The sequence below is a fragment of the Scleropages formosus genome, chromosome 1 (assembly GCF_900964775.1).
Source record: "Scleropages formosus chromosome 1, fSclFor1.1, whole genome shotgun sequence".
Taxonomy (NCBI): Eukaryota; Metazoa; Chordata; class Actinopteri; order Osteoglossiformes; family Osteoglossidae; genus Scleropages; species Scleropages formosus.
The window spans coordinates 35,482,215-35,494,699 of NC_041806.1; the positions used below are offsets into that span (position 1 = coordinate 35,482,215).

The 12,485-nt window shown below is 42.4% G+C and overlaps 1 protein-coding gene across 2 annotated transcripts in view; it reads left to right on the plus strand.

Annotated features, from left to right (window-relative positions):
• atad2b (ATPase family AAA domain containing 2B) overlaps positions 1-12,485 on the plus strand; it is a 74,107-nt gene that overhangs the window by 10,971 nt on the left and 50,651 nt on the right. For both annotated transcript variants that reach the window (XM_018743682.2, XM_018743683.2), the window contains exons 6-19: positions 119-254; positions 457-612; positions 731-806; positions 974-1,075; positions 1,398-1,509; positions 1,755-1,870; positions 2,657-2,831; positions 3,228-3,316; positions 4,130-4,289; positions 6,804-6,894; positions 7,104-7,415; positions 9,363-9,507; positions 10,032-10,218; positions 10,814-10,999. In XM_018743682.2, the coding sequence (XP_018599198.1) occupies positions 119-254; positions 457-612; positions 731-806; positions 974-1,075; positions 1,398-1,509; positions 1,755-1,870; positions 2,657-2,831; positions 3,228-3,316; positions 4,130-4,289; positions 6,804-6,894; positions 7,104-7,415; positions 9,363-9,507; positions 10,032-10,218; positions 10,814-10,999 (2,043 nt within the window). The remainder of the gene's footprint in view (positions 1-118; positions 255-456; positions 613-730; positions 807-973; positions 1,076-1,397; positions 1,510-1,754; positions 1,871-2,656; positions 2,832-3,227; positions 3,317-4,129; positions 4,290-6,803; positions 6,895-7,103; positions 7,416-9,362; positions 9,508-10,031; positions 10,219-10,813; positions 11,000-12,485) is intronic.

The following is a 12,485-nucleotide window of genomic DNA, read 5'->3' on the forward strand; positions in this document are numbered from 1 at the left end:
CTCCCTTTGTGCTTTTCCTAAAGCACATTCCTGTCTGCGACCATCAGTAATTATGAAACTTCTTGTGTGCTTGTTCACAAAATCTGAAGTGCTGACGACTGCTGGTTTGGTCTTTTAGGAGAATATGGACATGTATTCACGGGTGAAGAGGAGAAGAAAGTCTCTGAGGAGGAACTCCTATGGGATGCAGACACATCACAAAGTCCTCAGTGAAACTGCGGCCGAAGAAGAGGAGGAGGAGGAAGGAACAGAAGGTGTTTGCCCAGTTTCTCAGTGATGTTCATTCAGAATGAGAGACACAAAATAACTTGCATTAAGTTGAATATTTTTTCCGAATTGTTATGCTGCTTACAGTTTTATGTCTGTTTTTATATTATTAGTTTGTTTGGTTCTGGGAAACAAACTCAACCAAGCATGTCAAAGATTGTATGGTTTATTCTTGCTTTACATTGCTAGAATCCCATGAAGAAGGCGAGGAGGAGGATGAAGATGTAGAAGATGATGAAGATGATGACGATGGAGATGAGGTGGAGGAGACTGGGGAGGAAAACGACAGGCGTTACAATCTGAGGCAGCGCAAAACTGTGCAGCGATATGAAGCTCCCCCTATTGGTATAACTCCTTCCACATGATTCCTGTAGCCTGCTTGGTTAATTGCATACTGTATTTTTGATTTCATACTAGTAATTTTTAATGTATTTGGTTATAATTTTCCATCTTCTATTAACAGAGCCAGTGAATAGAAAGCAAAGCAAGGACACACTGTTTGATACTCACAGGTCTCCAGCACGAAGAAGCCATGTAAGGTAATTTCCTTTTCTAAACATGGAGACATTAATGGAGTGAAGAATTGGGCATTTTAAGAATTTTGTTAATTTTGAAAAACCCCTTAATTCTTTACTGTTTCAGGTGTAGTGGTAGAAAATGCAATAAATTGTTAATTGTTGTGGATAACTTTATCATCTGTTCTCAGGGTTAAAAAGCATGCCATCCATAGCAGCGACACAACGTCGTCTTCTGACGAGGAACGCTTTGAGAGAAGAAAGAGCAAGAGCATGACCAGAGCCCGTAACAGGTACTACTTTCTAGCCACGCAATCTTGTTTCATTCGCGTTTCTGTTAGAAATCCTATTCATGAATGTAATACCATTGTCCAAAGCAGTTAAAATATGTTTTTGTACTAAGCTCCTTACAATAATTTATACATTGATATTGCTAGGTAATTTTTACTGGACCAATTCATCGTAAGTACCTTGATCAAGTTGGTGCAGTGTGAGTGAGGATTCATACTCAGGCCTTTTAGATTGCAAGGTGACACTTGTACTGCTATGATGCCTGCTGCCTCATGTGGAATTAACATTTGTCAGTTAACATCTCTTTGATTTTGCGTTCAACAGGTGTCTTCCCCTGAATTTACGGCCAGAAGACCTTGCTAGTGGAGTGCTTCGTGATCGAGTAAAAGTGGGAGCTAGCTTAGCAGATGTAGATCCCATGACCCTGGATACCTCTGTAAGGCCTGCTTTTTAAATTTTGTATGTAGTTTTTGTTGAACTGAAAAATTGCATGCACGTCAACAGTGAACAGTTTCAGAGTAATTGAAGAGTCAGTGCACTCTTCATCAAACACCTTAACTCAAATTTCCCTAACAATGTTTCCAGTAGTGTGAAAAGTGTTAAGTCTTGTTATATAAGGAATAAATTGACTAAACAGATTATGCTACTGCCCTGTTTATAAACAGTCCTTTTCTTGCTAAGGTGCGGTTCGACAGTGTTGGGGGTCTCAGGAATCACATCCAGGCTCTGAAAGAGATGGTGGTCTTCCCTCTTCTGTACCCAGAAGTCTTTGAGAAATTCAAAATCCAACCACCAAGGTGAGAGGTTTTGCTTAGTAAATTACACACTAATTATAAACTTGGGAGATTAATATTTCTCAAAACATGTTGTAAACACTGCAATCAGTCACTCGGATTCCCTTTGTGTACTTTTTTTTTTTTTTTTTTTTTTCCTTCTCTCCCCCCCTCATTTATTATCCTGGACCCTAAAAATCTTAAATTTTTGCCCAGCTACTGAAAGATGCTAGAAAATAAGTGAAGTGGGGAAAAAATGCAGACTTTCCTCCCTTAATGCTGTATTCCACCCCCCCAAACAAAAAAAAAAAATCAGGTCATTAGGTGAGAAAGTAAAACTGATGAATTTCTAGCCTCATCATTAGGTGAGAAAGTAAAACTGATGAATTTCTAGCCTCATTAACTGTACCCCTTCACACCAATTTAACAATCCTAAAACACTACCAAAAAAAACTATCTACATTTGTGTCTCCAAACATTCACTGATGGTAAATGATGTAATCATCACAAGTAGTCTAGTATTGTAAAAACCAATGGAAATCATGCAGTAATCACGGTAACAATCTAATCACAATTTGCCATGCCCCCAGAGCTGAAATCCCATACACTTCATCCTGCCACACTTTGTAGAACTCTCAGCTGGAAGGTATTTTAACAAAAATAAAAATTTGTACTAATATGTACACACTACGTTAAGCAAAGAAAGTATGTTGCTGGAAAAATGTATCTTTGGAAAATTAAGGTAAGGGTTGGGGCCACTGCACTTGCATACCCCACCTCAACACAGCAGGTGCTGTCTCTCTCCCCTAGGGGCTGCCTCTTTTACGGACCTCCTGGAACAGGGAAGACTTTGGTGGCCCGGGCCTTGGCGAACGAGTGCAGCCAGGGGGATCGCAAAGTGTCCTTCTTCATGAGGAAAGGAGCAGACTGTCTTAGCAAGTGGGTGGGCGAATCTGAACGGCAGCTACGCCTGCTCTTTGACCAGGTCAGCAATTGTCACATTACATCAGTGGACTGAATTAAAAAAAAAAAAAAAGGGAGAAAATTATATTTATTTTAATATTTTCCCAAATTGAACTTTGGATGGTCTGCATTACATTCATTCATTTGGCATACGATATAGAGTTGTTTTGCATCAGAAATTTGTTACAAAACCATTTGATTTGCTTGGGATTGGGGGGAGAGAGATGCAGTGAAAATGAATTGTAGTGAGATTATCTGGCAAACTTCTGTAAAAATGTGGTTTTTCTCAAAAACAACTTTTTAATGGTTAAATATCTCTATCATCTCAATTACAGTTATGTTTTAAAGCAAAGAATTACTAATGGTTTTATTTGTTTTTTTTTGTGTGCTGAATCATGTGGCTTTGTGTCTTTTATAGGCATATCTGATGAGGCCCTCTATAATCTTCTTTGATGAGATTGATGGCCTGGCACCTGTGCGTTCCAGTAGACAGGATCAAATTCACAGGTATCTCATGGAGCCTCTCCTGCCTTTGTCCAGTTAGTGCCCATCAAATTCTATATCAGATCTATTCTCTTGTGCAACATGGTGTCTGGGATTATTATATGGAACTTGAGTTATTGTGCCCTGGCTTTTAAATCTTGAATTAGTAGAACAAAAGACAAGGCATCTGAGTGCTTTCAGGAAATCCTCAGCAACCATGCTAGATTATAAGCAAAGCAACCATTTCCTTCCACTGTGACATGTTGTTGCTGTTGTAAATAATTTTAATTCAATTAATGCATAAAAAGTGTGAACTTAACAGAGCACTCATTGCCATTCAGATAGATTTAATTTTTTCATTTTCCGCTGTACATTTTCATGTCTTTAATCCTAGTCTCTATAAGTATTATGACAGGATTTGTTTCTTAAGTTGAGTTGTCTTAACATTTCGTGTCTGAAGATCAATTTTGACAACTAGGCAAGTTTAAAAAAAAAAAAAAAAAAGATGCACCGATTATTTTATTTTTTCTTTATGGTACTCCTCTTAACTGGTAATTTCAGAGCACTCAGTATAGGTTCAGCTCTCTTAAGCATGATAGCTTTACAAAGTTACAGCAAGTGCAGTTTGTGTTGCGTGGGTTAACTGTTTCTGGGATGGTTTTCCAATTTATATTGTAATGAACTCTATTGTAATGAAGAGTCCCTTGTCTCCACCATGTTCCATTTGACTTAATGTATACAGAATGTCTTGTACAGAAGTAATATAGATGACTTGTACATGGGGTTCAGGGGTCTGTCTCAGCTGCTGATCCTGTTGATCCCCCTTCTCATCCACAGCTCCATAGTGTCCACGCTGCTTGCTCTGATGGATGGATTGGACAGTAGGGGTGAGATAGTGGTCATTGGTGCTACAAACAGACTTGACTCTATCGATCCCGCACTCAGGAGACCTGGTCGATTTGACAGGGAGTTTCTTTTCAGCTTGCCTGATAGAAAGGTAAGGATGTGCCCACATCACGTCACTCTGTCACAACTTCTACTGCGTTTTTACATCTTATGTCAGTTTGATCATTTGCCTGTTTTAACATCTATTTCACAGATTAGCATTTTGTAACTACATTTTTTGATTCAGCATTCGTCACTTTGGAGGGGTTTTTAGATTTAAACTGATCATGTTCTATGTAAACTGAAAGGTTTAAAGCCCAAATATAGAGCTTTCATTGCACATAAGAATGATATATAATAGGATGGGTTACTAATCTTAAACATGTATTCAGAGAAAGTGTATATATTGGGACAGTTAGCTGCCCCCTATACCAGACAGTGTAGCCTATTCTAATGATTTTCAGACCTGTTTTAATGCTCAGCTCTGTAAGACCTTCACTGCTAATACATAGTTTAATGAGGCTTAGCTCTCAATTCCAGTTTTATTTTAAAAGAATCAACAGGTATTTAACACACCCAAAGTTTGGGAACTGTTAAGCTTTTTCTAATCTCTTTGCGGATTTAAAAAAAAAACTGTAAGCATGGAAAGGGCACATTAATTTAAAATAGACACCCCTCTACTTTGTCATTCAGCTCAAAGCTGTTTTTGCATATTATTTATTTGAATTTCATTATTCATAATACATGGTGGTAAACATGCACTTGAAAGAAAATGAGAACCGTCTTGCAAGCGTGCAGTATTTTACATCTAACATTTACTAGAGAATTGTATAATTTTTTATTCAAGATTTTTGTTCAAGATTTGTCACATACACCCTGTAGTGAAATGTCAGTCTAGTCAGTTCTGTAGACTGTGCAACAAGGCAATATATTAAAAGAGAAACATATTTTAAAAAGACAAGAGAATATAATTAATAAAAAAAAATATACAGGGAATTGAATTAAAGCTAAAATGTAAAAAAAACTAAAATTAAGATTTGGAGGACAAAAAAATTGCAAGGTATTGAATATGCAATGATAAAGTGCAATGTGCAGCACTGATGAATGAATAACATTATGCCACCAGAGTCCTTAAAGTACGGGATGTGTCCACGTTGAGGAGTCTGGCCTGAGGGAGGAAGCTCCTCTTGAGCCTCTCGGTTCTGGCTATCAGGCTATGATAGCGTCTGCTAGATTGCAGTAGGCAGAAAAGTGAACTAGTAGGATGGCTGGGGTCATTAAGAATCTTATCAGCCCTCGCTCTGCATCTCCTGGTGTAGATGTCATGCAGGGGGGAAGAGCAGTCCCGGAGATGCACTCAGCTAAGCGCACCGCTCCCTGCAGGGCTTTGCGGTCTTGGGTTGAACAGTTCCCGTACCACACTGAGATGCAAGGAGTCAGTATACTCTCTATAGCCCCGATGTAGAAAGCTTTCAGGATTGCGGGGGGAGATCCTGAATTTCCTCAGCTGTCTCAGGTGGTACAGCTGTTGCCTGGCTTTTTTCACCTGTGCTTGAGGGTGATGAGTCCAGGTCAGATCCTTGGATATGTGCACTCTGAGGTATTTGAAACTGCTCACTCTCGCCACTGGTGTCCCACTGATCTTGAGTGGGGTGTAGGTTTGCTGCTGCCTCCTACTGAAGTTGACAATCAGCTCCTTAGTTTTGCTGATATTCAGGGAGAGACAGTTCAATTGGCATGATGATGTCAATTTCTCTACTTCCTCAAGGTAGGCTGCCTCGTTGTTGGAGATGAGGCCCAACACCACCATATCATCAGTAAACTTGACGATAAAAGTGGTGCTATGGGAGGGCACACAGTCATATGTTTAGGGAGAGTAAAGCAGAGGACTCGAAACACAACCCTGTGGCACTCCTGTACTCAGTGATGATATTGGATGTGGCCTGGCCCAATTTCACGACCTGGGGTCTGCCCGAAAGGAAGTCCAGGACCCAGTCACAGAGGGGAGCACTTAGTCCGAGGTCCCTGAGCTTGGTGGCCAGCCTATGGGGGTCTGTAGTGTTAAAGGCAGAGCTATAATCTGTAAACAGCAGCCTCACATAATTCCCCTTGTTGCTGTCAGTGTGACTGAGGGTGGTGTGCAAGATGTGGGAGACAGCATCCTCATCAGATCTATTGGAGCGATAGGCAAACTGTAGTGGACTGATATTATTAGGGATGGATGAGCAGATACTGTTTTTGATGAGCCTCTCAAAGACCTTCATAACTAGTGATTTAAGTGCCGCGGGTCTATAGTCTTATAGATCTTAATACACGACTGGGAATGCCGTCCAGACCGGCCGCTTTCCTGGCGTTCTCGCTTCAGAGTGCTACGAACCTCGTCCTCTGATACGGTGATCGCGCGCTCTATACCCGTGTTTGCAACAAATGCCTAGGCTAGGGTACGCTAGCCTATGTTGAATGGTGGGAGAGGAGGAGGAATCTGACATGCATAACTTTTGACTTGTGTAAGGGGTTGAAGAACGGTCTATTGGCGCAAGTCGAAGGGTGTCTGTACAATTCTATTGAGAATAAGAGTAGCATGGTTAAGCCTCCACCTCAGACTGTTTTGTCTGTCACTTTTTAGGCTCGAAAGCACATTTTAGACATTCACACCAGGGACTGGAATCCCAAACTGGCAGAGCCTTTTGTTGAGGAGCTGGCAGAGAAATGTGTTGGTAAGCAGTAGTCAACATCACTCTGATTTTGTTACTTAAATGTAAAATAAGTCTTAGTGTTGCAGATTTTAGAATTTTTGCTTGGCGGGCACATGCTAATAACAGATAATTTAAGAAGGAGTGATATACGATGTTTATAATGTGCTTCAGTGTAATATATTAAATACCGTAAACTGTTCTTGTTAGTTACCCAGTGCTTCCCTGTGCAGGCTACTGTGGGGCCGACATTAAAGCACTTTGCACAGAGGCAGCGCTGGTGGCCTTGCGACGGCGCTACCCCCAGATCTATGGCAGTAGCCAGAAGTTCAAGCTGGACGTGGACTCCATCGTCCTGGGCCCGCAGGACTTTCAGCAGGCCATGCGCATTATTGTCCCCGCCTCCCAGCGTGCTCTGGGAGTCCCCGGCCGTGCCCTCTCCGCTGTGGTGCGGCCGCTGCTGGAGGGTGCTCTCTCTGAGGTGCTGAGCAGCCTGCTTCGAGTCTTCCCCCATGCAGAAGCCTCTCTCAGGGACCCCCTGGACGGTAGGGATTCCCTTGTCCCTTATGTTTCCACAGGACCGGTACACCAAGGATGCTTGGCATTTGATTTACAAAGATGGATCGAACGTAGAAAGATACAAGTTGAAGGGATGGAATCAGATGTCTCTCATTAGTTCTTTGCTTTGCTCTTTGTTTCAGGGAATACAGCGGGTCTCCGACTGTACAACGAACGTTCGAGTAATGAACTTTTTGCTGAGTTATGAACTTCTTAAAGAATTTAACATTTTTTCATAAAGAGAACAAACATACCAAGTAGAATCACGAGCCAAAGCTTCACCCAGTGTGATTCTCTCTCTCATATACATGCGCACACGCGCGCGCACACACACACACACACACACACACACACACACACACACACACACACTGACTGAAACCGCTTGTCCCAAGCGGGGTCATGACGAGCCGGAGCCTAACCCGACAACACAGGGCGTAAGGCTGGAGGGGGAGGGGACACACCCAGGATGGGACGCCAGTCCATCGCAAGGCACCCCAAGCGGGACTCGAACCCCAGACCCACTGGAGAGCAGGCAGAGGCCAAGCCCGCTGCGCCACTGCACCCCCCATGCAGTAACTGCAAATAGTAAAACGCTTCTGCATTTTTCAAGAGTAGAGAAGAAAACAGCTGGTGATCAAGCTGCAGATGAGCTTGTATCTTCTGCACCAACCAGTTTCAAGCAGTCATTGAAATGCTTCCTCTTAGTTATCATCATCCTCAATTATAGCGCCTCTGTCTCTGAGGTGATGCGTAGACATTGTCTGTGCTTCAGGTTGGAAAAACCCTCTTTTTTAATCCCCCCATTAATTATACTTCTGTTGGGTATTAGTGAATTTTGTGTATGTGTCAGGTAAACCAGGAGCCCCAGAGCTGTAGATGAGCACAAACACCCTGGTCTAGCTCTGCCCATGGTTCTTTATTGTGCTTTCTTATTTTCATCACGTCATAAATAACTCTTCCCGGTGACTTGAAATGCCCAAGCACGTTCGCAAGCCGTCTCGGCCAAGAGTGAGAGACAGTTGACTGCACCGTCTGTTCCTATTTGGAAAAACCCTGTAGTGACGATCACCTGTGAGCTTTCTGGGTTGCTGACAGTTACATTAGAATTTATTTATTTAGCTTTTCTTCAAAGCTATTTACAGCTCTAAAAATTAAAGTGCCTTTCATCATCAGAGGAAGAGGTATAGATGCAGACATAAAATTCACCAAATAGTCACTTAGTCCTACACCATCGTTCTTATTGGCGCATGTTACTTGAGTAGCTGCATAAAGAATTAATGAGTCCCTTGCCTCATCCATGTTCAATTTGCCGTAGGAACTTTTTGAGTTAATCAACCAAAACTCGGGCCCAGTCATGTTTGTGAGTTGGGGACCAGTTCTACTTTAACGTGACCGTCTCTTATTATGACTGCTTTGTGTGCAGATCTGTTTTTACTTATCACTTCACTGTGCTGTAATCATTCAGCAGCTGAGACCAGTTCAAAATATGTGTGTTCTGAAATTTTCATTCACTAAGATTTTATACAGGGGCAGCAAGTTGGTGCGATGGGTTGCGATGCTGCCTCATGTGGGTTTGGATGTGCATTTGAATTTGGCTCCTGTGGAGTTGCCATGTTTGTGTGGGTATCCTCTGGGTGTTCTGGTTTCCTTCCACAGTCCAGTGACATGTTTCAAGTGGATTGGGCAATCTAATTTGCCCTGAGTGTGTCACTGTGTCTGAAGAGAATGAATACGCATCATACCTTGTGTGTGGGACAGGCTTCAGAGCACCTTCACTTTGAGCTGTATAAATGGTACTGATGATAAATGAAAGGAAGACTTTATCCGTCTTTGCCCTCTGAGTCTTTTGGTATTACTTATCATTTTTTACATTAAGACAGAGGTGTTAACATTGAAATAGAATTAATATGTGAAATCTTATTTCTCTTTAGATGCTGACAATCAGCTGCTAGAGGATGACTTTTACAGTGACGATGACAGCGACAATGGTGCTCCATCAATTTACGATGTCCATTCAGAATCTCCAAAGAAACAAACGCCCTTAGCTGCACATCAATCCTTCTTGCATTTCACTATGTAAGTTTGACTACTGGGGGTTTGGGTCACTGCTATGGGTACAAAGTGATGGCATTCTTGATGGGCATGTTGAAAACCTTAATGTTAATATAGCTGATTTGAAATATGCTCATAATTTGTGCAGTGTGCTTTTACAATCTGAAAGCTGTAACAGTTGTACTGAACATTAATATCCTAATCTGAGGTGGTGGTGGTGTGTTTTCAGCTTTTTAAAATAATGCTGTATGCTGCCTCTTGTTGGGCAAATGTGACATTTTGCTGCCATCTTGTGGGAGAATGAGGCATAGCCACGTCTGTTCTGTTGAAGGCAAATTAGCTGTACCTTTTTGACTCATTTTAGGTTCTCACCTTCAGACTTAAGTGAATTGACGAGTTTCAGTGCAGTTTCATCAGACAAATGAGAACTGCTATTGTATTCACTTTTTAAATATTGCTATTATTTAATAAATTTTGAAGGTATGTAAAATGTATAATTTGCTTCCACTTTTCGTGTGGTTCTTAAACATGCTGCATCCCCCCCTCAGGTCAGCCTATCACCAGCCCACCTCATACCGGCCGCGCCTGCTCTTGGCAGGTGATCGTGGCTCAGGGCAGAGCACACACCTTGCCCCTGCCGTGCTGCACTGCCTGGAGAAGTTCTCAGTGCATCGGCTGGACCTACCTACCCTCTACTCCATTAGTGCCAAAACCCCAGAGGAGTCCTGTGCTCAGGTAGCCATGGAGCCATGCAGCTTCCAAGAGAATCCTGTCTTCAGTGACTTTTAATGTTCTATGTTTTACCACTGCAGTTTTTCTCGTTCCAGTACTACGTTACAAAGAAGAGCTACTGTCAGAATGTGATACGCAATATCACACTAGCTGGCATCAAAGGATGCGAGTTAAAGGCAGGGCTCTGTGATGCTTAAAGAATGACAATTATATCAAAGAGATTTGTTAGCCAGCAGTCATGTATACAAATTAGAATAGTTTTCCTCTTCACTGTGAATGAAGATGTGGAAAAACTGGGTTTTGGAACTGCTTAGATGAAAAATGGTTCCAGTGTTAAAGAAGTGAATATATTCGTTTTGGAAGTAGCCTTTTTATGGGCTCAAAGGAAGTGGGAAGGGCTGAATCTTTTATTTCTCTCAGCCTGAAATGGTGACGTGTGTGTGTGTGTGTGTGTGTGTGTGTGTGTGTGTGCGCGCGCGCACGAATGCATGCATGCACCGTTGGTTGGAATGTATCAACAGTGTTGTGCATGGTAGACATTAGGAGTATGACCTGCTGACCTTAGTTCAGCCTGGTGCCCCATGTGTCTTCCAATCAGGTGTTCCGTGAGGCCCGTCGGACTGTGCCCAGTGTGGTGTACATGCCCCACATCAGCGAATGGTGGGAGGCCATTGGCGACACTGTCAAGAGCACCTTCCTCACACTGTTGCAAGATGTGCCCTCCTTCACCCCTGTGCTCCTCCTTGCCACCTCAGAGACGACCTATCAGCAGCTCCCAGAAGAGGTCAGCACCCCTGCATCCCTCCACCCTTTTCAGCTTTCCTTTGTGTTTTGTTTTTCACATACATTTTGAAATTAATGTATTTGTGCTGTGTCATGGTTATTTTGCATCATTCCACAGCTGCCGCCTCCTCACTCGTTTCTATACAACACAGCAGGAGACCTGAATCAATTCAGTTTTAAAACCCTTTGAGTTGAATGATTAAAAAAAAAAAAAAAGCGCACGAAACTAACAACAAAAGAGGTCTAATTATCATATGGGGCTCTCGGTGTGTGCTTTCACCCGAAGATGTGTGATCAGGAGTTCCCAGCGGCTCACCCAGCAGGTTGGCGCTACCCATGGTGCTTTATAGGGGGCAGTGTGCTGGTGGCAAATTGCTTGATCACAGCCGCTTGGGGTGGCGAAAGCTCGGCAGGGGTGCCCGGTGAAAGGCGCTGCTTTCTAAGGTGTGGGATCAGTAAACCAGGTTGCCTGCTTTTCAAAGGCCGGCAAACTTTTTTGATGGCTTTCCTCTGGTTTTTTGTTTGCTTCATCCATTAATTCATGGGGAAAAAAAAAAAAAAGTGAGCTGAAAGGGCCTGGGCTGTCACTTCCTTTTTTCTTTCCACCTTTAAATTCCCATCTGTGTTTGACATGCATCTAATGGCTGTGCATTTGAATAAAGTTAGTTTGAATGGCTTCAGCAGCTGGGGCTAAAGGCAGAAAATGCTGCTCGAGATGCGGGTGGTATTGAATTTTACTTCCCTCCTCAGCATGTTTCACTCTGTTGGGCATGTGCAGCTTTGATACACGCCTCGACTCTGTTCGGTTGCAGTCTGTAACAGTGAATTATGCCCTTCTGTTCAGGCTCTTTTAAGCCTGCAGGTTTATCAGCCATGATGGACGCTAACAGTGAGAGGAAGAGACATGCTTCTGCTGCTTCGGCTGGAATGAACCCTTGACAAATGGCATATTTGAACCTCAGTTTATTTTCAGTTTTGTTCCCCCGCATAGAAATTTCCTGTAGGTTCTGTTTCTCATAATCCTGCGGGTTTAACTGGCCTCTCTTGAGCTGCCAGCCATGAAAAATCTATACGCACTAAATGAGCAAAAAGTGGTCCCTGCTCTTTTCTTTATGGGACTTCATCGACTGGGGCATGTTCCGCTCAGTTCCTCATACCTGACCTGATCAGTGTAGAAAATAGAATCTTAGTCATTTTCGTCAGAAGAAGAAAAGTCTTAAGGATAAAAATGTTGAATGAAAAGGAAAACGTTGCAGAAGTTCACTCAGTGGAGCTCTGTGCTTTCAATTTGGAGAAGTGAACATTTGCTGTCTTTTTTAGGAACTGTAAGACAATCCTAGCAACCAGGAAGGTCTTCATTTGTTTCAGCACCGGTTGATGTGCGATTCCTTCACTGCATTACTCCCCACTGATATTTCATTCTACAGAAGGAGTCCTTAAATACAGAGTAATTACCACTAAATACTTTAATCATTATTACATCTCGT